Here is a 26,144-nt window from a genome sequence, read left to right on the forward strand (position 1 = left end):
GGGATGAACTGGAAAGAAGGGTGAAAGCAAAGCAACCTGCAAGTGCAACACATTTGTGGGAAGTTAGGCAATAGTGTTGGGTCGAACTTTCCGAACAATATTTGATTTCCATTTTTGAAAGAATTCCACAAGTATGTTCGGCTGTTATATCTGCAAAAGGTGGGCTACTTCGATGAGTCAAAAACTTCGATTAAAATTTGTTCAACAAAACAATTCCATGATTTCTATTTTATCTGAAATTGTTTATTTGTTCTATGCTTTAATTTCAGAGTACATTGAAACATTAACATGTTTAAATTTCAGTAAAACCTGGAAAAATGGGGTGATCTAAAACTTTTGACCAGTAGTGAATATATATATATATATATATATATATATATATATATATATATATATATATATATATATATATATATATATATATATATATATATATATATATATATACATACACACACACACCCACATTCATAGATGCACAAGGCCCGGCGAGGAGGAGTGATGTAAGCGACATTTTTTAATGATATGATGATGATAAGCTCAGATGATAGGGGAAGGGTTAAAATAGTGGTCTATCGCATTAACTCCAAAATGGCCGATGTGGCCCTTACATCACTCCTCCTCCATCACAACAACTCAGACATATATATATATATATATATATATATATATATATATATATATATATATATATATATATATATATATATATATATATATATATATATATATATATATATATATATATATATATATATATATATATATATATATATATATATATATATATATATATATATATATATATATGTACATATACATATCTTCTTCTTCTTTCTGCTGCTCCTGTTAGGGTCGCCACAGCGGATCATCCATCTCCATTTCACTCTATCCTCCACATCTTCCATTGACACTCCAACCACCCGCATGTCCGCCCTCACCGCATCCATGAACCTCTTCTTTGGCCTTCCTCTTCTCCTCCTACCTGGTGGCTCCATCTTCAGCATCCTTCTCCCGATATACTCCACTTCCCTCCTGTGCTCATGTCCAAAACATCTCAATCTCGCCTCTCTCACTTTGTCTCCAAACCGTCCTTCCTGCGCTGTCCCTCTAATATACTCATTCCTTATCCTGTCCATCCTTGTCACTCCCAACGAGAATCGCAGCATCTTTAATTCTGCCACCTCCAGCTCCGCTTCCTGTCTTTTTGTCAGCGCCACCGCCTCCAAACCATACAACATAGCTGGTCTCACTACCTTCTTATATACTTTCCACTTCACTCTTGCAGCTACCCTTCTGTCACAAATCACTCCTGTAACTCTTCTCCACCCACTGCATCCTGCCTGCACTCTCTTTTTCACTTCTCTCCCACACTCTCCGTTACTTTGGACAGTTGATCCCAAGTATTTAAACCAATCCACCTTCCCCACCTCAACTCCTTGCAACCGCACCATACCACCACCCTCCCTCTCATTTACGCACATGTACTCCGTCTTACTCCGAATGACTATCATTCCCCTTCCCTCCAGTGCATACCTCTACCTCTCAAGGCTCGCCTCAGCCTGCTCCCTACTCTCCCGACAGATCATGATGTCATCCGCCAACATCATAGTCCATGTAGACTCCAGTCTGATCTCGTCCGTCAACCTGTCCATCACCATTGCAAACAGGAAAGGGCTCAGAGTCGATCCTTGATGCAATCCCACGTTTACCGTCATTCCTACCGCACACCTCACCGCTGTCCCACTGTAAACATACATATCCTGCACCATCATCACATACTTCTCTACCACTCCCGACTTCCTCATACAATACCACAACTCCTCTCGTGGCACCCTATCATAAGGTTTCACTAAATCCACAAACACACAATGTAACTCCTTCTGGCCTTCCCTATACTTCTCCATCAACACTCAAAGCAAACCGCATCAGTGGTGCTCTTTCCTTGCAAAAACCCATAATGCTGCTCACAAATCATCACCTCTCCTCTCAACCTCGCTTCCACTACTCTTTCCCACAACTTCATGGTGTGCCTGAACAACTTTATCCCTCTGTAATTTCCACAGCTCTGCACATCACCCTTGTTCTTGAAAATCGGAACCAGTACACTTAATCTCCACTCCTCTGGCATCCTCTCACTTTCCAATATTTTATTAAACAATCTGGTTCACAACCCCACTGCCATCTCTCCTAAGCACTTCCATGCCTCCACCGGTATATCATCTGGGCCAACCGCCTTTCCACTTTTCATCCTCTTCATCGCAGTCCTCACTTCATCCTTACTGATCCACCCCACTTCCAGATTCACTATCTCCACCTCTTGCAACCTTCTCTCTCTCATTTTCTTCATTCATCAGCTCCTCAAAGTACTCCATACACCGTCTCAACACACTCTCCTCACTTGTCAGCACATTCCCATTTGCGTCCTTTATCACTCTAACCTGCAGCACCATCCTTCCTTGCTCGGTCCCTCTGTCTTGCCAATCGGTACAAATCTTTTTCCCCTTCTTTTGTATCCAACTTCTCATGCAGCTTGTCATATGCCTTTTCCTTGGCCTTTGCCACCTCTCTCTTTGCCTTGCGCCGCCACTCCTTGTACTCCTGCCTACTTTCTTCATCTCTCTGGCTATCCCACTTCTTTTTCACCAACCCCTTCTTCCTTAAACTTTCCTGTACTTCCTCGTTCCACCACCAAGTCTCCTTATCTTCCTTCCTCTGTCCAGACGTCACACCAAGTACCTTCCTTGCTATCTCCCTCACCACTTCTGCTGTAGTTGCCCAATCATCCCACCCCTCTTTACCACCATACACACCTGTCTCACCTCCTCCCTAAATTCCACGCAACAGTCTTCCTCCTTCAGCGTCCACCATCTGGTCCTTGGTTCAGCCCTCACTCTCTTCCTCAACCTCACCTCCAAAATCATCCTACAGGCCACCAATTGATGCTGTCGAGCTACACTCTCCCCTGCCACCTTACAGTCTCTTATCTCTTTCAGTGTGCATCTCCTGCTTAAGATGTAATCCACCTGTGTGTACTTTCTTCCACTCTTGTACGTCACCCTGTGTTCCTCCTTCTTCTTGAAATACGTATTTACCACTGCCATCTCCATTCTTTTTGCAAAATCTACCACCATTTGCCCTTCCACATTCCTCTCGTTGAGACCGTACCTCCCCATCACCTCCTCATCCTCTTTATTCCCTTCCCCAACATGCCCATTGAAATCTGCTCCAATCACCGCTCTTTCATCCGTGGATACACTCTCCACCACTTCATCTAACTCACTCCAGAAATCTTCTTTATACTCCATCTCACACCCCATATGTGGGGCATATGCACTGATGACATTCATCATCACCCCTTCAATTTCCAACTTCACACTCATCACTCGGTCTGACACTCTCCTCACGTACAATACCCTCTTGACATAATCCTCTTTCAGGATTACCCCGACACCATTTCTCCTCACATCCACACCATGGTAGAACAGTTTGAAACCACCTCCAATACTCCTCGCCTTACTCCCCATCCACTTGGTCTCTTGTACACACAGTATATCCACCTTTCTTCTCTCCATCATATCAGCCAACTCTCGCCCTTTGTCAGTCATAGTCCCAACATTCAGAGTTCCAACTCTCACCTCCACACTTCTACCGTTCCCCCTCTCCCACTGCCTCTGGACCTGCCTTCACCATCTCCTTCTCCTGCTTCGCCCAGCAGTAGCACAATTTCCACCGGTACCCTGCTGACCAACGGTACCAGTGGCGGTCGTTGGTAACCCGGGACTCGACCGATCCAGTATGGAATTCCGTGTTATTGTCCGCATAATGATTTGGCATAGGTTTTTACGCCGGATGCCCTTCCTGACGCAACCCTGGTCGCCTCATACGACACACAGGGATATCGTACACCTATTCTAACCGGGGCATAAATAAATGTATATATATATATATATATATATATATATATATATATATATATATATATATATATATATATATATATATACATATATACTCTTCCGACCCAATAAAAGCAACAACATTAAATGCCATGTGCAATGTGCTCATGCGCTCCACTTCGTCTCCATTCCAAATGGCTTCCGCAGGCCAAAATTGAATCGATTTTTAAGATTGAGGATTTCAAAGGTCCATGTAATTACAGAGGTCACAAGTAAAGGATATTTGGGTCAATAACCAATGCTTTGCTCATTTTCTTGAATCGGCAGTATGAAATACCACACAATCATTTACTTGTGACCATGCAAACCTCGTCAGTTAATTGATGTCATCTTCCTCACTTGATGAAGCAGCACGGCACATATCACGTCCCATAAGAGCTGAAGCTGTGTGAAAAGTGAGCAACAATAGCCATCTGCGACACGAGCAACATCACCTCTGCCTCGCTGCATATCAACCAATTTAGATTCTTTCGGAATTCTGGATATATGTCATCTTGGCAAGTGTGCAATCTTATATCCACTGGAAATATGAGACAAATATCCAGACAGCATGGGATTCCATGGCTTCAAACATACTAGAAGGAAATGACACCTGACCTCAAAACACCAGCAGATGGCAAAACCTACGTAATATTCTCTCTAAAAGGATGGCATAGTCTATGATGTACTAGTTTGCCTGTGAAGCACGATGACATTTTGTTGTCGGATTCCTTTTCATTGAGAATCAAATCAGGAATAGACATTGCAAGGCAAGCATGCAATGTCATAGCTCTAATGTCAACCGAGTCAAAGTACAAGATGGTTATGCACTCGGTAAGTTATTAAAAGGTGAGGAATTTTTCCAGTTTCGAACCAAACACCAACGTTTAAAAGGCACCAATGGAAAACTAATGTCCACTTTGCTTCCCCTCCGAAGAAGGGTATGTTTAGCAATGCAGCATCATTACTGCCACTGCATCTGACTGCAGTTATTTTATTTGTAAGGTTAGATTCTGCTAAAATGAACCCAAAAGCACACACCTAAGAAGCAAGCATGCTACGACTGAGCTACTCAGACAGTTATGTATGCAAAGTGGAGGAGAAAATGCACACAAAAATACCAGTTATATAACAACTTTTCTAAGTAATTGCTTAACGAGAATATGGACAGCGGTATTAAATCACACCCAATGAGCACAAATGCATATATATATATATATATATATATATATATATATATATATATATATATATATATATATATATATATATATATATATATATATATATATATATATATATATATATATATATATATTTGAATGCAGGTGTGTAAAACAATTTTTTTTTCATGGAACTGAATAAGATGGTCTCAAGGCCAATTTACACCACACTGAACCTGAACTAACTGGGTTGACTGGGCCGGTTCCCTCGATTTTAGGGAATGTTGGGTGCTTTCCCAAATATTTGTTGACGCTTTTCTGGAGAACAACAATTAGACTACCAAGTCAATGTATTGTCTAAAGTGGTGAAATTATAGTATCTTGTTCAAACCTTCCAGAAGATTAAAAGCAGGGTTTGATGCATTTACGCTGTAATAAATAGACATCTCTCTCAATACAAATATTGCTGTGAGAACAATAGCATTTAGATACAAATATACACATTCTAAGGACGTACGAACACTCACCTGAAAGTGGAATGCAAGTGAACTGCTCTCAAAGAGCAAGGCGCGCCATACAGGGGTGTTTGTGAGGTGTTGGGAAAGGAGATTGTCACAGCACGATGACCCGGCCTTCAGCACAGATTGGAGTGGCAATGGAAAGCACTACTAGCCTGCCAGAGCCATTTATGGCCAGGAATGGCATAATATAGTGGCGGGTATTTTCGGGGCGTGCGTTAGTGAGGAGACACCTGCTGCATCGTCGAATAAGTATACGCTCTTCAGTGTTGCTTTTGGTCAGACTCGTTTGTTTGGACTGCAACTCACTGCTCGATGCAGCAAAGCTCTTCATTCTGGATTAGCTCGCTTTGTAGTCATGAGAGTAACTTTGACAGTCTGTCATATAACTGTGAGCTGACAGGATGGCCGAGAGATACGCACACTCGCCTCGAAGCCCGTCTCATCTTGGTTCGAATCCCGACCCAGATATCAACTGTCATCCCAGTGTTTCACAGGCAGAGTGATTCATCAATGTGTGTGCTTTCCCTCGGAGTGACATTAAACTGACATCCCATCTGATGACATTTGTTGGGGGACATTAAAGATCCCATGGTGTTCTTTGTGAAGAGTCGACAAGCCAGCTATCACCGGCACCATGGACAAATTCCAAATCCCTGCCTGAACTTCTGCTGGGAATGCAAGAACAAACTATGCAGTATAACACTTGCCAATAACCTCCTTCCGCAGCACAGACACTCTCGAACAGAGTAAGGTAAATCATAATCAGAATACAACTGCAAGTGTTCTCTGGTTTCAGATGAATAAAAAAAGTTACATGTAATTTATTGGAACCTGATGTGTTTATATGTTGCTTCCAAGATACTTGAAAATCAATTTGTGAACCATTGGATTAACAGTTGAGTGATTTTAAATCACAACATTAAAAATAACAAGACCAATGATAAAAACAAGATGAAGAGGAAGAAGAGGAATATGAATATCAACAATGACAAAGACAACAAAAACAATACAGCAATAACAAGTAAAAAAAATACATAAAATGTCACAGGCCCCGTTGTTTTAGTAATTTTACTGGATGGAGTTAAAGGGCTCGCCCATATTTATGTACAACTAAAATGGCCGCCAGGCTACCAGTCGGCCATCTTTAATCAGATCGCAAAATAAAGTGAGGACACATGTATACCATCATCTACTGTGCTTGTGTCAATTTTGAACAAAATCAGACCATGCATGTTTGAGAAATGTTTGGGGACACATTTAAGTAAAAAAAAAAATGAAGTGCATATGCAAGCCATCATTCGTTATCTGTTTGGGAAGTTTGAACAAGATCGGTAAAAGCATGTCCGAGAAAAGGTTGAGGACGTGTTCGACACTGGGGTAGTTTTTTTTAACAACTAAAATGGCGCCAGTCGGCCATATTGGATCTGATGTCGAAAAAAACATGACGTTCATATGTATACCATCATGTGTTACCTTTGCGCCAAGTACAAACAAAATCAGTCCATACATGTTTGGGATATGGGTGCGGACGCACACAAGAACAGAGACGAAAATCGAGACCGAATCCATTGGCCCTCGTTTCGGAATAAGTCCAAAGGGGGGATAATAATCAGAACAGAAGTGTGTCATCCTGTGATCAAGCATGTGCGATTGGAGGATGGGGATAAGCGAGAGTTAAATAGTAAATAATTCGTGGGTGTGAATAGGGTGGTCATTCGTCCGGTTGTGTGCAACTCTTTCTTCGGTTGATACAAAACCGGATGTCTTATGTGCTTTATTTTCCTATTGAGCCACCCAACCTCTCGGCCCATAATTTAACTTTTGATTGTTGGTCTTCATTGGTTAATATGTTTGTATTTAATTAATTCCACGCATGTATTGATCCTGTGAATGCCAACAAAGATCCTATTTGTCACGTTTCCGAATGATGTCTTTACATTACAGCTGTTGCTTGATGCTGTTAAACATTTGTTTGTGTAAAGAATTCGACATTATGGCAACTGCTATGTACTCTCCTATAATTAAAGACTGCTAGATGAGTGAGGAAAGGAATCTGAAACTTTTCAGCAGAGCCCAGATACACTTCAAGAACGTGAAGATATTCAGCTCCTACATATTGGCAATATCAGGCAACAATGATCACACAGAAGGTTTTTTTTTTTAAATGATGACCACCTCTTGGAGAAACGAGAGGAATGAACTGGAAGTGGACATTGTGAAAGCAGAGCTCCAGATCTGCATGAATATTTCAGAAAAATACAAAGACATTTACAGTACAATCATTTCCTGGCAAACAAAACTTCTGAATGATGCCAAGGAAGGACAGAAATATAAACACGAGTTAATCCTAGAATTGAGAGTACACATTTAACTTTTTGCTCGTCTTTATAACTGTGGTTATTATGATTTACCACCAAATTTAGTAGAAATTAATTTTTTTTGAACTGTACACTAAATGTAACTGTCCTTTATTATTGAGCTCCCTCCATGCCACCTTAGGTGTGAGGGAGGTGTGATAATTTCCTCAATGGAAATCCTAAATGAACAACTCACAGAAATTTAAGAATCACTGAACCATTCAAAAACCAAAATAGAATTATGGGATAATGAAGCAGTCTTATCGTATACTAGCGGGGTGTGCTTACACATTGCGTAAGCATACGAAACTTGCTTCCCCATTGTCTCGGATCACTCACCTGCATTTGATTTTTCATTTTTTCCCTCATTTATTTATATTTCCATTGACAGATGCTTTCCAACAGTTCTGTGATTTTTCCTGGTGGATTGGCTTCGATGTCCGTCAGCACACAAAATTACCGTGCTTCCCCAATGTCTCGAGTCACTCACCTGCATTTGATTTTTCATTATTTATATTTCCATTATGGATGTTGTCTGACGATTCTGTGATTTTTTTCCCCAGTGTACCGACTTCGATGTCCATTGGCACGCAAATTTCACCTTTCTACTTCACCCTGAAGGTACCGATCTTTAAATATCAGTCAGTGGTTAGAAAGAGCTTTATATACGAGGTAGGTATGGACAACATTTGGTAATGCCTGGAAGAGATATTCTTACTTTTGTAAAACATCACACATCAACGCAAAGTTATTTTTTTATTTTGCGAACTTTCCCGTTTTTGTGTTGGAGGGGCATACATGAAATAATGAAGATATTAAATTACATTATAGTCCTACATATAGTAATAGGTAATTATTGTAACAGATAAATGTAGTACTAGATAATGGCAAGAGGTAATTGACACAATGGAGTGGTATGCCGGCAAGTGTCATTGAGGATAAGATATTGTTACTGGCCGGGGGGTCAGCCGCCAACCGACCGCTCTGAACGGAGCCGCAAGTCGAGTCAGCCTGACCGATCACCCAGAATATAGATCGTCACCCGGATAACTCCGAGCGACCGAACATGCACTTATCGACATAGCTGACTAAGGGAACCTGTATGTTGCGTGCAATTGAATTCCAAATTCGTAACAATATCAATGTCTATAAAATACTCCAACGGCTCAGTCTCAAACAGCCTCTAGCAGTCGAGCCTTGCACTGACTGACCTTTTCATGGAGTGGCTGTTGTCACCAATCGATGAAAGACAAATCACTGGTGCATTAAAAGCAGTTGATTCGGGCAGTTAGGGCAATATAAGCCTTGGTAGGCAGCTCATTCAGGAGAAGGAAACCAAGTCCAAATCCGCTGCTGCCTCATTGTTCTGGTTTTGAAACAAAGGCCAAGGGATTAACGGAGATTTTTTCTGAAAGTGCGGCTGTGCCACTGATGTAGTGCCCCTGTTATCAGTCAGGTGTTACTCATTTTGCCGACCTCAGAAGGATGAATCTGAATCAACCCTCCTGATGCTAATTCAATGTAACGGGGCTTGAACTCAACACCCAAAAATCTTAGGCCAGCCACCTTAGCCGTTAAGCCAACACCAGGCTGATAAATTATGTTGAGAGAAATGGGGATGATGGAGCCCCAAATATGTCTGATAAGAAGCCTCTACATTCACCAAGAAGCTCCAGTAAGAACAGAGTATGGAGAGACAGAATGGTTTGAAATTGGAAAAGACATCAGACAAGGGTTCAGTCTCTCCCCTTACTTCTTCAATCTGTATCGTGAGAACATCATGAGGAAATCAAACTTGGATGATGTAGACGCTGGAGTCGAGATTGGAGGAAAATGTATCAACAATCTAAGGTAGGATGATGATACCACTCTGTTGGCAGAAAGTAAAGAGGACTTGATGAAACTGCGACAGACAGTGAAGAAGGAAAATGTAAAAGCTGGTCTTCATTTAAAACTTTAAATTATTAAAATCTTTTCAACTGAGAAGATCGATTTGTGCAGATTGGGAGACGATCATATGTTAATAGTGAAAAATTTCATCTTCCTGGGTTTTAAGATTGAAGTGAGTGGGGAATGTAGATGGAAAATTTATAGACGGTTAGTATTGGGGAGAACAGCAATGTCAGGATTGACAAAGATCTGGAAAGACAAAAATGTGACAAAAGAAACCACTATGAGGCTGATGAATGCTGTGGCACTTCCAGTTGCAATGTGTGGATGTGAGTCATGGACAGTGATAAAGAAGGAAAGGAAGAAGATTGACAGTTTTGAAATGTGGTGTTGGAAATGAATGTATAAAATTCCTTGGACTACAAGAACAAACAAATCAGTGCTTGAAGAAATTAGAACAACATGTACATTAGAAGTGCTGATGCTGAAACAGAAACTGTTATACTATGGACACATCACGCCGATAGAAAACAAAGGTCAGGAAAGGTCAACCATGCTGGGTATGGTTGAGGAGAAGAAGAGGAAGAGGGAGACCTTGAATGTGTTGGATGGGTGGGAAAAGACCGCAACCATGCAAACTGTCTCCACCTGAACTTCGAAAAGCAGTGGAGGATAGGGATGTTTGAAGAAATCTGACCATGAATGTCACCAGAAGTTTTATATGACTTGATGGAACGAGATAAATAGATAATTGCAGTGTTTTGCACAATAATGAAGTATCCATAAAGAGGAGGGAAAGAAGATAGACGGAAGAGTCACAGTATGTGGAAGTAATTGGGAGGTGAAGTATGTGCGGGTATAGAATGCAGGGAGGGAGGAGTATCGATCTACAGTGAATATTAGAGGTCTGGTGGAGTATATCTCGAGTGAAGATTCGAGGTATGTCGGATTATATATTGAGAGAAGATTTGAAGTATGTCGGAGTATATCTCGAGTGAAGATTAGAAGTATGTTGGAGTATATCTAGAGTGAAGATGAGAGGAATGTAAGAGTATATCGAGAGTGAGATGAGAGGAATGTAAGAGTATATCTAGAGTGAGACGAGAGGTATGTCGGAGTATATGTGGAGTGAAGATTACAGGTATGTCGGAGTATATCGAGAGTAAAGATTCGATGTTTGTAAGAGTATACATCGACTGAAGATTAGAGGTATGTCGAAGTATATGAAGAGTGAATATTAGAAGTATGTCGGAGTATATCAACAGTGAAGATTAGAGGTATGTAAGAGTATTTCTAGAGTGAGATGAGAGGTATGTAGGAGTATATTTCAAATGAAGATTAGAGGTATGTAGGAGTATATCTGGAGTGAAGATTATAGGTATGTCGGAGTATATCTAGAGTGAATATGAGAGGTATGTAAGAGTATATCTCGAGTGAAGATTCGAGTTATGTCGGAGTATATCTCGAGTGAAGATTAGAGGTATGTAAGAGTATATCTAGTGTGAGATGAGAGGTATGTCAGAGTATATCTCAAGTGAAGATTAGAGGTATGTCGGGGTAGATCTGGAGTGGAGATTAGAGGTATGTCGGAGTATATCTAGAGTGAAGATTAGAGGTATGCTGGAGTATATCTCGAGTGAAAATTAGAGGTATGTAAGAGTATATCTCGAGTGAAGATTTGAGTTTTGTCTGAGTATATCTCGAGTGAAGATTAGAGGTATGTCGGAGTATATCTTGAGTGAGATGAGAGGTAAGTTGGAGTATATCTAGAGTGAAGATTAGAGGTATTTCGGAGTATATCTTGAGTGAGATGAGAGGTATTTCTGAGTATATCTCAAGTGAAGATTAGAGGTATGTAGGGGTATATCTGGAATGAAGATTTGAGGTATGTCAGAGTATATCTCGAGTGAAGATTCGAGGTATTCTGGAGTATATCTCAAGTGAAGATTAGAGGTATGCAGGAATATATCTCAAGTGAATAGTAGAGGTCTGTAAGAGTATATCTCAATTGAAGATTTGAGTTATGTAGGAGTATATCTCAAGTGAAGATTAAAGGTCTGTAAGAGTATATCTCGAGTGAAGATTCGAGTTTTGTCGGAGTATATCTCGAGTGAAGATTAAAGGTATGTAAGAGTATATCTCTATTGAAGATTAGATGTATGTTGGAGTGTTTCTCGAGTAAAGATTAAAGGGATATCTAGAGTGAAGATTAGAGTTATGTCAGAGTATATCTTGAGTGAAGATGAGCGGTATGTTGGAGTATATCGAGAGTGAAGTTTAGAGGTATGTCATGGTATATGTAGAGTGAATATTAGAGGTATGTAGGAGTATATCTCAAGTGAAGATTAGAGGTATTTCGGAGTATATCTAGAGTGAAGATTAGAGGTATGTAAGAGTACATCTTGAGTGAAGATGAGAGGCATTTCGGAGTTTATCTTGAGTGAGATGAGAGGTATGTTGGAGTATATCTAGAGTGAAGATTAGAGGGATGCAAGAGTATATCTCAAGTGAAGATTGGAGGTATGTCGGAGTGTATCTCGAGTGAAGATTAAAGGTATGTAAGAGTCTATTTTGAGTGAAGTTAGAGGTATGTAAGAGTATATCTCGAGTGAAGATTAACGGTATGTAAGAGTATATCTCGAGTTAAGATTAGAGGTATGTAGGATTATATCTTGAGTGAAGATTAGAGGTATGTAAGAGTATATCTCGAGTGAAGATTAACGGTATGTAAGAGTATATCTCGAGTGAAGATTAGAGGTATGTAGGATTATATCTTGAGTGAAGATTTGAAGTATGTCAGAGTATATCTCGATTGAAGATTAGATGTATGTTGGAGTGTTTCTCGAGTGAAGATTAGAGTTATGTCAGAGTATATCTTGAGTGAAGATGAGAGGTATGTTGGAGTATATCGACAGTGAAGTTTAGAGGTATGTAGTGGTATAACTAGAGTGAATATTAGAGGTATTTTGGAGTATATCTCAAGTGAAGATTAGATGTATGTAAGAGTACATCTTGAGTGAAGATGAGAGGTATGTCGGAGTTTATCTTGAGTGAGATGAGAGGTATGTTGAAGTATATCTAGAGTGAAGATTAGAGGTATTTCGGAATATATCTTGAGTGAAGATGCGAGTTACGTAGGAGTATATCTCGAGTGAAGATTTGAGGTCTGTAGGAGTATATCTGTAGTGAAGAGTGTGTGTGTGTGGGAGTATATGCACAGTGAAGAGTGGGTGTGTGGGAGTATATGCACAGTGAAGAGTGGGTGTGTGTGGGAGTATATCTTGAGTGAAGAGTGGGTGTGTGTGGGAGTATATCTAGAGTGAAGAGTGGGCGTGTGTGAGAGTATATCTCGAGTGAAGAGTGGGTGTGTGTGGGAGTATATCTCGAGTGAAGAGTGGGTGTGTGTGGGAGTATATCTAGATTGAATAGTGGGTGTGTGTGGGAGTATATCTTGAGTGAAGAGTGGGTGTGTGTGGGAGTATATCTAGAGTGAAGAGTGGGTGTGTGTGGGAGTATATCTTGAGTGAAGAGTGGGTGTGTGTGGGAGTATATCTAGACTGAAGAGTGGGCGTGGGTGAGAGTATATCTCGAGTGAAGAGTCGGTGTGTGTGGGAGTATATCTCGAGTGAAGAGTGGGTGTGTGTGTGAGTATATCGCGAGTGAAGAGTGGGTGTGTGTGGGAGTGTATCTCGAGTGAAGAGTGGGTGTGTGTGGGAGTTTATCTAGAGTGAAGAGTGGGTGTGTGTGGGAGTTTATCTAGAGTGAAGAGTGGGTGTGTGTGGGAGTATATCTCGAGTGAAGAGTGGGTGTGTGTGCGAGTTTATCTAGAGTGAAGAGTGGGTGTGCGTGGGAGTTTATCTAGAGTGAAGAGTGGGTGTGTGTGGGAGTATATCTCGAGTGAAGAGTGGGTGTGTGGGAGTATATCTCGAGTGAAGAGTGGGTGTGTGTGGGAGTATATCTCGAGTGAAGAGTGGGTGTGTGTGGGAGTATATCTAGATTGAATAGTGGGTGTGTGTGGGAGTATATCTAGAGTGATGAGTGGGTGTGTGTGGGAGTATATCGCGAGTGAAGAGTGGGTGTGTGTGGGAGTATATCTCGAGTGAAGAGTGGGTGTGTGTGGGAGTTTATCTAGAGTGAAGAGTGGGTGTGTGTGGGAGTATATCTCGAGTGAAGAGTGGGTGTGTGTGGGAGTATATCTCGAGTGAAGAGTGGGTGTGTGTGGGAGTATATCGCGAGTGAAGAGTGGGTGTGTGTGGGAGTGTATCTCGAGTGAAGAGTGGGTGTGTGTGGGAGTTTATCTAGAGTGAAGAGTGGGTGTGTGTGGGAGTGTATCTCGAGTGAAGAGTGGGTGTGTGTGGGAGTTTATCTAGAGTGAAGAGTGGGTGTGTGTGGGAGTTTATCTAGAGTGAAGAGTGGGTGTATGTGGAGAGGAGGTGTGTAAAGGTGCATATTAATTTTTTTAAACACCTCTTGCGCTTCATGAACATAATGAGGTATGACGAGATAACAAAGAAACACAAGAGGTTTGATATGATGTGTTGAAGGAAAGAAAAAAAACAACATGTGGTTGTCAGAGAAATGCTCAATGCAGGAAATGACAGACACAGAAAAAGGTCAATATGAGGTAATCAGACCGTAGAGACGTCAAATAATTTTTCCGTATCAATCTGCTGTATAACGACATAATCACGAAACCTTCCCCACATTCATCGACCACGCCAGCAACATCCTGCTGAGCTTGTTCCACGGTGAATGGGTTCATGGGGTCTCAGTTTTAAATAGTCCTCTGTGTCCCTGAATAGTTCGTAACCCGAGGAGTGTGCAGCGCCTGTGGAGCGCTTAACGCGGGATGCCGCCCGCTGCAAACATTCACCCATTCCAAACAGTCTTGTTCAGGATTCTGTAGATCGTCAGCAACAGCTTGTTCAGCATTATCCTTGAAGAATGACGACCAGGAACCAGTCCTCCAAGGGGATTATCGCTTCTCATGAAGAAACAAGAAGAACCACAGCCATCAAACGTACATATTACAAGCATAGCAAGAAAGAATAAAGAGAAAGTCAATCAATTCTTTCTTTCTACTCGAGAGTAGAAAAGACCATTGCTGTTGGTCGAAGTCTGAACATCAATTTGCTTGGTATTTCATGGGTCATCAAAATGTCTCCGTTAGACAATCTGATCACTGCAAAAAAATGTCATCTTTTTTTTGGTCATTTCTAAAAATGCTGATTATCAGTTTCACCCCGTGCTTCACATTCTTCTTCTCACGACTCAGTACTCATCAGGCAGGAGTTCATTGGAATATATTAAAGCTTCCATTGAACTTCCACAACTGCCCCAACTCTCAGCAATAGTAAAGCTCACTCCATGGATTGAAATGTTGATCGAAGAATGCTTACCGTTGTAAGAAGGCAGGAGAAGCTGACGTTTCGGGCGTTAACCCTTCGTCAGAGCAAAATATCTGTCTGATTAAAGCTTTGCAGGCAGGGCACTGTATCAGTCCCATTGGATGGACATTATGCTGGGTGTCCTGTCTGCCAGAATCAGTTGGTGGAAATTAATGATCGCATGGTGTATTCCGCAAAGTGGAACATCAGTTATACCGCCAGAACCTTCAGCAAATTACAAGTTCCTGCCAAAAACATCTTGAGTTAAACCTTCAGGCTTGGCCAGCAAGTTCGTGAAAGTCTTGGAGCATAAACGTTCCTCAGCCGACTCAAGAACCTGGGAATAATTGTGTCCGTGAAAGAAGTAGTGGTAGTGCTTTTGTTAGAATTTCCACAATTCTATTTAATGTCGCTTGCTCTTCTCACCTCTGCGACTACACAGTCAGGACTGCAGTAGGTATGGTGGTGTATTTTAAGAGAAAGCAGCACCAAGAGAGAAAGGGAGGGGAAGAAAAAACAAAACACTAAAATACCACATTTATACAGATAAGAGCAAAGTTCCTTGTGGAGAGATGCTACAAAGTGCTGCGTTTGTGGTCCTAGTTTCCTTAAAATTTTGAACAGTGTTACCATATTCTGTCACCTTATATTCTGAGACAACGTGTGAGCGTATCAAGCCTTGCAGGCTCACAGCACTGAGTTCCACCACATTCCTCTCAATTTTTGCCTTCCTAGTTTTATACATTGCCATCTTTGCACAAGTTAAAACAAAGTTTACAAGGAGATCTCGTGACTTTCTCTGCTTCTTAAAATGGGCGTCCGACGATGAAGAGCGTTGGTGAGAAGTGAAACCAGAAGTGCAAAAGTAAGTTTTTCATCAGCAAGAAAATTGGCTGAAGATGGCGACATTGTAGGTACATGTGAAATACCTTTTCTCTTTCACCACAAAAGCAGCATTCCTCTGGAACGTTTGTGAAATGCCGCATCATGGCTCCAGAGATTAAGGCACCATGCGGCAATCTCCAACTTAAGTCCACCATTGTTCTTGGCGTTGGGTGAAGATAAAGTGAACCCCAACATGGATGACATTGAAAAGTAAGTTGAAGAATTTCACGCCAGGGAGTATCCCGTCGGGTTGCAAGAGCCATGTAGTGGAGCGAGTGCATGACCAGCAGGTATATGTTCTTTGTTGACAGCCCACGGAAGGACTTTTAACTGCGCCAGGGGGCTCGCAATGTCGTGGTTCGATTTTAAAGTCCATTAAGTTGCTGCTGGACATCTGCAAAGTTCCATCACCCTCATTGGGATTCTCTAGGTATGCCAAGCAATCAGGAGGCAAAGACATTTTAACCTCTTGGAGTATCCTTGAGGTGATCCTAATTGTCTGTAGGCCCATTTTCGCTGCGAGTTCCTCTGATGAGAGAAGGCCTCTCTTCCTATTGTACAGAAGGTCTCCGACTGTGGAGATATTACCAGTCAAGAGCTTCCTTCTTAACGAGCATAAAGCCAGGGTTGGGCCTTGCAGAAGAGGGTTGAGAAAGAGTGGTTCTTCAAAGAAGTCTTTGCTTGGAGAAGGATCTGTTCTTTTTGTCAGCAACATGCCAAGCCCTCAGCATTTCGTTATAAAAGAAAAACAATGTCGAACTTGACAGGTTGTATGAAGTAATGGTAAAAATGTGCCTTTTGTACCCAAGGTTGAACACTTTGCTGAAAAAGTATGATGCCAGTGAACACCATTGCGGTGCAGGATTCACAGACAGGTAGCGTTGTATGGTCTTCAGCCTGGATGTGTAGTAGTGGCTTCAAAGGCAGGGAAAAGACTGTCCACATTCATCCAATGGCAAGCTAATAATGCCCAAGGAAACCCAGTGTTTGCCATTCCAAAAGTAGTCCAACAACTTCCTCTGCATCTCAACCAGAAACTCCTCTGGAATGCTTTTGCAAGAGATCTTGAACATCAACTTTGGAATGATAAATTGTTTAATGAGGAGTGTTTTCCCTCTCATTGACAGGACTTTTAGCAGCCCACTCGAGTCTCTCAACTTTGCTTCTTGTCTTCTCCCCTAAAAGTATTCCAGTTAACAAGTGGTGAGCACCCACTTGAAGTGGACAAATGCACCCCCAAATATTTTAGCTCATTGCGACTACATGTCAATTCCTGAAAAGGTTTTGAGAACCCTGTGATCTGCATTGATCCAATCAGAAGCCCAGAACGTTTTCTCCAATTTATTGTAGCAGACGATGCTGTTGAGTAAACCCACTGACAATCATAAATGGCTTGCTTGTCCCTTGCACTGCTGGCAAAAACAAGGGTCGTCTGCGTATGCAGAAAGTATGAGGGAGAGCCTGTTGTTTGGTACCACCATGCCAGTTAGCCTTCACCTCATCAAACAAAGGAAGGGTTCGATGCATAGGGAATAAAGTTGGCCGGACAAGGGACATCCTTGTCTTATTCCTCTTTTGAATGTAAAGGGGGCAAGCAAGTGACCATTGGCTTTAACTAGGATTCTGCCAATATGTTCAATGTCTGGATCATGCCTACGTATCTCCTCCCCAACCCAAAAAGTTAGCAGGGTCTCAAAGAGGTAATCATGGTTCATTTGGTCAAGAGCTTTCTCTTGATCCAAGGAAAGGAATCCAACTTCAGTCTGAGTCTTGTCCGCATACTGTATTACGTCTCTGTCCAGGGATATGTTGTCAAGTATTATTCTGCCAAGGATGGTGTATGACTGGTCAGGGCTGATTGATTTTGTTAACACCAGTCCCAGACGATTTGACAGCATTTTTTTTCATGAATTTGTAGTCCACGCACAACACAGATACTGGCCGATAGTTCCTTATGTCTCTCAAATCACCATCCTTAGGAATCAAAGCCAAGGTTGCTCGCCTCCAAGACAGTGGGATTTGACCTGCGTCACATGCTTCCTGAGCAACACTGAGGAAGTCAAGTCCGATCAAATGCCATACTTTGGTGTAAAATTCAAAAGACAAGTCATCCACTCCAGGGAACTTATCCAGCGACAGACTATGCAGGGCAATTGTTAATTCTTCCAGACAAAATGGAGCTTCGAGTCGCTCTTTGTATTCTGGAGTCACTTCAGGGAGGCCGTTCCACAAAGTGCCACATGCATCCACATCCACATCCACCTTCTTACCCGAGAAAACATAATGCTGTCATTACATATAATGAGAGTTATAGAAGGAGAAATACAGTCTAAGCCAACTCATGCTTAGCCCCAAAAACTTATCAACTTTGCAAGAAACTTCCCAACTCGGACTTGCTCAGCCGAACATGAAGTCTTGCTTTTTTGTCCATCTCTCCTCAGTATATGCAGGGAATGCATGAGTGTTTTATAATCTTTCAACTGCTTTAGAGCAGTTTCAACTTTCTTCTGACTGTGCAAACTTTGCTCAAGCAACTCGAATATTTCATGGCCAGGAATACACAAATGATGCCCTGAGGGCAGTTCCGATTCAATGCCCGTTAACGATCCTTGATCCCCTTCCCAGTCACCGATGCTCACCTCATCTTCGCTGTCTGGGAGCTCATGGTCTTTCTCCTTTGGTACATCTGCATTGCAAGACAAAACTTCTCCCTTGTCATCACTTAAAACTGACTTTGCACCTTCTCCTGTTGGCACAGATGAACACTCCGTTGGTACTAACGAAGCAGTCCTTGCTTCTCCGCTTGGCAAAGCTGTAGGGATTGAAGATGCTTTGATGGTAGGGACAGGGAGATCATCCATTTGAGGTGCTCCGGTAGAACTGTGCTTGACTTCACTGTCTACATCTACTGTGGACGTTGTAGCAGCACTCAAGACCTTGGTCAGTGCAGGTAATGCCTTTGGCTCTTGCAAGACAGGATCTTCTGCCTGTCTGTCACCACAAAAAGGGGTTCTGCAGTATCTTTTCCTGCTTCAGTGGAGGTCCTTTAATGCAGAACTGCTGCTTTGGATGCATCAATCATTGAGTTATGATGAATTCTCATTTCAGTTGTTGGCGGTTTGTCTGGATGTACTGTGTTAGTGACGAACATGTCAGTCTCATTTGACTCTGACAGGTCAGGAGATGCCACAGAGTCATTCTTCATTACCATGCCAGGCTTGTTCATGGATGATCCATCTTCTTTTCACTCAACAGGTCTTTGGGTGTATCTGGCAGCAAAGACTTCCCATGATCTGTAACTTCAGGAACAGCATCTTCCTCATATTCCATTTGCACCAATTGGGTCACAAGTTCTGTCTCCTCCAAAACACTTGACCTTGCGGATCGCTTCAAGTCCTTGTCAGCTGCATCTTCAATGTCAGTTCAATCAGCAGTCCCTTTGTCTTCAGGTTCTGATTTTCACTTCTGTCCTCTCTTCCCCTTCCCGAACCTCACTGTCTGCCATTGATCTTCAGCAGAAGAAGGGCCAGGATGAGTAGACAATACAGAAGCTTCTGGAATGACACTCGCCTTTTCCTTCAGTGTGTCAGGGTACTGAGGACTAGATACTTATTTTAAGATAGTAGGGCAGTCTGCTCTCATGTAATACTTTGCCTGACATACACAACAACAAGGCTCATTAGTCATATAAAATATCTTGTAACTCTTCCCTTCAAAAGGAATAACAAAGGATTCCTCACATTCCGTGTCGTTTCTCAATTCTATTGAGACCTGTCTTTTGAAAGACAGGATATGACGTAGGGCAGGCTCACGATAACCTGGAGACACAGGCCTGATAGGTGATCTTAGCACTCCCATTCGCTCCAAGAAAGGCACAAGGACATTATCGGCCATGAAAGGAGGTATGTTGGACAAGGTAATCCGTGTACCAAGACTCGTGAGTGGTTCATCTTGTACATATCCTCCCACAACAATCCTTTTCTGTATCGCCTAATTTGCGTCAGCTTCGGATTTGAGGAAGAACATGGCCCTTCCATACATTTTCGAGGTTGCAACTATTGTTGATGGGTCAACAATATTAGTCATTGCCTTAACATATGCTTCCATTTGGCTAGCTCGTCCCATCTCCTATCTCACTCCATGCTTCCTTGTCAACGCCTAAAATGAATGTGCAGAGCTGCTCTCACTTGCTTGGCCTGAACAGTTCATAGCAACTCCAGCCCATTCACGATTCATAGGCATGTTTATCTTCTATATATTACTTAAACTCTCATCTTGTATATATGTATGTATGTATGTATATTCCTGAAATACAGCCAAAACGGTACAAGATAGCACAACTTTTGGCCCACATTACTCACCATTCTCCTGCGGTGTGCAGTATCAAGCTTCGTTAAAATTGGGCAACGAAAAAATTATAAAAAAAATCAATTCCCGATTCAGTCAAGTACTCTTCAGGAGAATTTGATCAATGTAAACAACCTTAGCGGTATAGTTCGCTGGAGCTATCTTTTTTTCTTCTTGAAATGATTTTTTTTTTCATCAACTGCTGTCACAACGGGTTCACAGGTAGTCTAGTACTACATATATTTTACAAACAGAACTGTTCACGAAGTTTTGCTGAAGTAATAAAGGACAGTGTAATTAACCTGAAGGAAAACAAACGTTGAAAAACAATCAGGATTTTCAGAAAGCAAACCAAACGTTGAAAAACGCGGTTTTTAAAGAAACTCGTTTGAAACAAACAAGACTCAGCTCATTCGCAATCTTGTGCTATTTACCACGGTAAAGGGTCATTCAGCAAAAAACAAAAGGAATTCAAGAACGATATTTTATCAATAACGCCACAGGTCGGGCATGGCAAACTAGTCCGACACGGGCGCGTCTGCGCCATGCAGCTAGGCCTCAACACAAAAGGTCTAATTAAAAAACCAAAACCCGAAAATAGAATAAGAAAATGAACCAACTTGCTTCAGATAACCAAAACAAAACAAAAATACTTATAGAACTGGAGTAGTATAACTATAATTATGAATAGTCAAAGCAACTCGAGGAGCAGCGAAAATATGTGGCAAATAGCAGCAGCAGCAGCAGCAGCAGCAGCAGCAGCAGCAGCAGCAGCAGCAGCAGCAGCAGCAGCAGCAGCAGCAGCAGCAGCAGCAGCAGCAGCAGCAGCAGCAGCAGCAGCAGCAGCAGCAGCAGCAGCAGCAGCATTGTGAAAAAATTACATTTTGATATGTTAGCTCTCATACGAGCCTCAACAATGTTTCCAAAAATAAATAAATAAATCATCGATTTATGGTACACTAGACGACCCGTGAACCCGTTGGGTTCGCGTTGTGACTGTGGTTGATGAATAAAAACAATTTCAACAAAAAGAGAACATAGCTCCAGCGAACTATACCACTGAGGTTGTTTGCATTGATCAAATACTCCCGACAAGTGCTTGACTGAATTGGGAATTGATTTTTTAAATAATTTTTTTGTTGCCCGATTTTAACGAAACTTGAGACTCCACACCTCAGTCGAATGGTGAGTAAGGTGGCCCTAAAATTTTTGCGCTCTTTTTTTTTTTAAGGTGGCCCTAAAAAATTTAAAATGTGTGTGTATATATACATATGTATATATACACACACATTTTAAATTTATACATATATATATATATATATATATATATATATATATATATATATATATATATATATATATATATATATATATATATATATATATATATATATATATATATATATATATATATATATATCAGCCAAAGTACCCGATATTGCCGGGGGAAATTGCATGAAATGTGTTTTAATATTTCCTGCTTGACAAATTGGGAAATGTTGGCCTTATGGTTTCATATGAATATACAAATCTTTGGCATTGCAAAATGTGCTTGGACCGCTTTCCCTTATTTGAATTAATACAACAAATCATTGCAACATCAACATGCAATATTGACAAAAGATACCACTCAATCGCTCCTGGGAAAATCCCAGGCAGTATACAAGAACATAACAAGGAATTACAAGGAAATTTTGCACAGGAGGAGGCTATTCGGCCCATGCCTGTGCCATACCAATACCAGATTTAATAAATCCATCAGTAACCCTTCCCTTGGTGTGCAGCCTTTTGGCTGCATGCAACACTGGTACTCATTTTGCCAACCTCAGAAAGAGGACAGGCTGAGTAAACCCCCTGGTGTTAATTCAGCAGCCAACAGGGCTTGAACTCAGGACCCAAGAATTCCAAGCCACATAGCCAGATTCGACCACGATACACCATAGTTTGATGAACTGTTTCATCAGTTTACTGAAGTGCGCTCGGGTCCATTATTGCTCAATGGCCCATTGTGGATTTGTTTGTCTTATGCCCCGAGGGCAATTTGTATTTTCGTAAGAATCGGCCTTTGCATGCTTCACGACAGCTGGAAAAGATCTGTGTTCGTGGGAATATGACCATCTTATGTTTGAGATGGAAAGCAGAGAATTTCTTAAATGTCAAACTGAGGATTCGATCCAATTCCCAACAAAATAAATCATACCCTGCACAGCTTGAACCTACTGACAGTGAAACAAACTATGACTCTGGTGCCTATCATGTGCTGCCTTTTTGGCTGCTGGTTGCATCATTGGTTAGGGGCACAGCAATGCCGCTGATGCAGTGCCCCTATTACCAGCATACTGGTGCTCATTTCACTGACCTCAGAAGGATGACAGGCTGAGTCAACCCCCTAGTGTTAATTCAGTAACCAACAAGGCTCAAACTTAGTACCCTAGGATCCCAAGCCACCACCCTAACCGCTAAGCCAACACCAGGCTGTGACTCTGGTGAAGGCCTGTTTATACTGTCCAAACTTATAGATCTATTGATCTATTGATGTTTGGGATGGTGGCAGATGTGTGATGAGCTGTGCACGACTTCTGCCAGATGTTGTGTTTTGCATTCAGGCCAAAGAGTTAAATTTCATCTCATCAGCCCACAGAAAGTTTGCCTTGTGGTGTCAGACTGTTTCACGTGCCATTTTGAAAACTCCAGGCATGTTATCGTGGTCTTTTTTCTCAGGAGTGGTATCCATCTGGCCACTCTCTCATAAAGCCTAGATTTGCAAAGTGCTGCAGAGACTGTTGTCCTTCCGGCAGGTTCTCCCATCTCAGCCAAGGAAATCTGTAGTTCTGTCAGAGTGGTTATTGGGTTCTTGGTCACCTACCTGACTAAGGTCCTTCATGCCTGGTTGCTCAGTTTTGTTGGACGGCCATCTCTAGGAAGAGTCCAGGTAGTTCCATATTCTATCCATTTCCTAATGATGGAGCTCACTGTGCTCATGAGAACATTCAACACTCCAGAAATTGTTTTATACCCTTCCCCAGATCTATGCCTCCTCATAATTCTATCTTGGGGTTCTCAACTCGACAGTTCCTTGGACTTCATGGAAGAGTACCCATGCCCATGCAACAGGGGTCAGTACTCTAACATGCACTGTTAACTGTGGAACCTGATGTAGAATGGTGTGTTTCTTTTGAAATCATGTCCAGTCAATTGAATTAGACACAGGTGGACTCCAATCAAGTTGTTGAGACATCTCAAGGATGATCAAAGGAAATTGGATGCACCTGAGCTCAATTTGAAATGTCATAGCAAAGGAGTTGAATACTTCTTGATGCAAGACTTTTCAGCTTTTCATATTTAATTGTTTTGTAAAAATTTCCAAAAACATGTTTTCACTTTGTCTTTATGGGGTATTTTGGATGGATCGGTGACAAAAGTTTTTAAATTTAATCGATTTTAAATTCAGGCTGCAAGACAACAATAAGTGAAAAAAGTCAAGGGGTGTGAATACTTTCTGAAGGCACTGCATAGCATGATATTTCATAAAGTTGTGGACGAGTTATGACAAAATCAGGTGGATGAGTTGGGTAGGTGACAAGAGCAAGCCGATTTGATTTTGGTTCAGGGTGGGATTCAGATCCGGCCTATCAGTGGGATGCAAAACGTAAACTGTTGAGCCTGGCAGAGGGAAGCACTCTACTAAGTGTGGTGAGAAAGGGTGTGGGGTCAAAAGGGGTGCGCCATGATTGTGGCATCGCTGGTATCCAGAGTGCCCCTGGAAGTGACGACACTTCCCCCAAAGCTCAGTGGCTGTTTGACTGATATAAACAGTCGTGTGTGTGTGTGTGTGTGTATGTGTATATGCATGTGTGTGTATATGTGTGTATGTGTGTGTATGTGCGTGCGTGTGTGTGTGTGCTCCACTACCAGACTACCAGACTATCATATCATGTAAAAAAAAAAATACAGCCTGTGGACCCTGGTCAATTCCGACTTCATCGAAATAGGATATATTCATTAACATTCATTGTTTTTATTCTGGTCCTAATGAACATCATACTCAATAAGACTCTATCTTTCTTCCTGGGCAAAAATTCAGAAAAAAACGCTGTGATAAGGTGTAGACATTGTTCCATAGAAGCATTATACCATACAAAAAGCAAAAACTACAAATACTCTTGGAGTTTTAGGACTTTGAAAATTCATTGGCCCTAATGAACTTCATACTCATTATCTTTCCTGCTGGACAAAAATTCGGAAAAAACGCTCAGGCAAGCTTTAGACATTGTTCCATAGAACCATTATACCAAACCTGAAGCAAAAACGATGAACAGTCTACGAGTTTTTGGACTTTGAAGATTAATTGATGAGACTAATTAACTAAGTCAATTGGTGAAAAATCTGAAATTTTATTTATGGGAGGTTCTGCGGCATCTCCCCAAGTATCATCCCTCCGAGTTTCAAGTCATTCTGACCACAGGTTGCAGAATAATGATCGAAAAATTGATTGCGGACGGACGGACATGGACCCCCTATAGTGGGGTGGCTTAGGGTCAATTTTCAAGACGATCGTTACAGGGCGGACAAAAGCGCCAACTTTTGCATGACGCTTCTATTGGCCATGGGAAACAAATTTAGAAGGGGAGCCCCGATAAAATATTCATGGTATGCGATATATGCAGCAAAATCCAAGATGGCCTCCAGGAAAATGAAAAATCACATATCTGTGGCTACAGAAGTTCTATTGACATGAATTTTGTGTTAAAATATGGGTTTTCTGGGTCCAGGAATTTTATTTTGTGCATTTCAAGCAAAAAAATTGTTTTTTCAATATTTTTATGATTTTTTTTTAAATCAAAAACATTGATTATCTTAATGCATATTGTCAGAAATAATGAGGATAAGCTTTCCAAATGCATACCATTAACACTAGTTTGAAGTATTAATACAAATGAGCAAATTTATAACTGATGGACATTAGAAACAAACATAAGTAATACTATTCAACATACAGCTTCAATGCCAGGAGTGTCTTTAAAGCCTTTTTGTTTGTGTGATAACATTTCGTGGCACCTCATCTGACCTACTTCTCTACCACACCCAAGATGAAGTTACAGTTGATACATGCAAGGATGGGTTGACCAACATTAATTGTAAGTAAGCTGAAACTATTATAACAAGTGAATTTGTAAAATATAATACATTTAGACTGCATATCAACAACAACCATGAGGGTGACTTGAAGGATTTTTTTTTCACATGAAGTGCAGTCCTTCCCTCAATCTCTGTCAGATCTGGGTAGACTCTATCTGACAGGCACAAAGTCTGAACTCTTGAAATGTTTGGAGGAACCAGGTCAGCCTGAACCACCTATTAACTTTGACTGTAAAGTTTTGGACGGTGCTGTCATTGTCCATTGTCTGCCGACTAATGCCGTCAGCACATTTGAAGAATATAGCAGCAAGGTCTTCTTTCCATACGTGTCAAAGCAGCTAGATAGCAGCAAAAGGGTCGACATTGTTTGGGATACGTATCTTCCTGGCAGTTTGAAGGATTCCACGAGAGAGAAACGAGGAAAAGGCATGAGAAGGAAAGTCTCTGGCCCGGCAAAACTGCCCACCAACTGGCGAGACTTTCTTCGGAATGTAACGAACTAAAAGGAACTGTTCGA

General features: G+C 41.4%; 2 protein-coding genes across 5 annotated transcripts in view; one reads left to right on the forward strand and one right to left on the reverse strand.

Annotated features, from left to right (window-relative positions):
* The window catches only part of LOC147035292 (myomesin-1-like), a 95,513-nt gene extending 89,732 nt beyond the window's left edge, over positions 1–5,781 (reverse strand). The window contains exon 1 of one of the 2 annotated variants that reach the window (XM_085896528.1): positions 5,629–5,781. The gene's annotated coding sequence lies outside the window, so the exon portion shown is untranslated. The remainder of the gene's footprint in view (positions 1–5,628) is intronic. The other variant, XM_085896517.1, reaches the window with a different exon arrangement.
* A 142-nt stretch (positions 5,782–5,923) lies between these two features.
* Positions 5,924–26,144, forward strand: part of LOC147035293 (zona pellucida sperm-binding protein 3-like) — a 39,065-nt gene continuing 18,844 nt past the window's right edge. For all 3 annotated transcript variants that reach the window (XM_085896549.1, XM_085896558.1, XM_085896538.1), the window contains exons 1-2: positions 5,924–6,373; positions 8,543–8,600. In XM_085896549.1, the coding sequence (XP_085752675.1) occupies positions 8,556–8,600 (45 nt within the window). In that variant the 5' untranslated portion in view covers positions 5,924–6,373; positions 8,543–8,555. The remainder of the gene's footprint in view (positions 6,374–8,542; positions 8,601–26,144) is intronic.

This window comes from Eptatretus burgeri, chromosome 1 (assembly GCF_056783735.1).
Source record: "Eptatretus burgeri isolate ZD-2024b chromosome 1, Ebu_testis_v1, whole genome shotgun sequence".
NCBI lineage: Eukaryota > Metazoa > Chordata > Myxini > Myxiniformes > Myxinidae > Eptatretus > Eptatretus burgeri.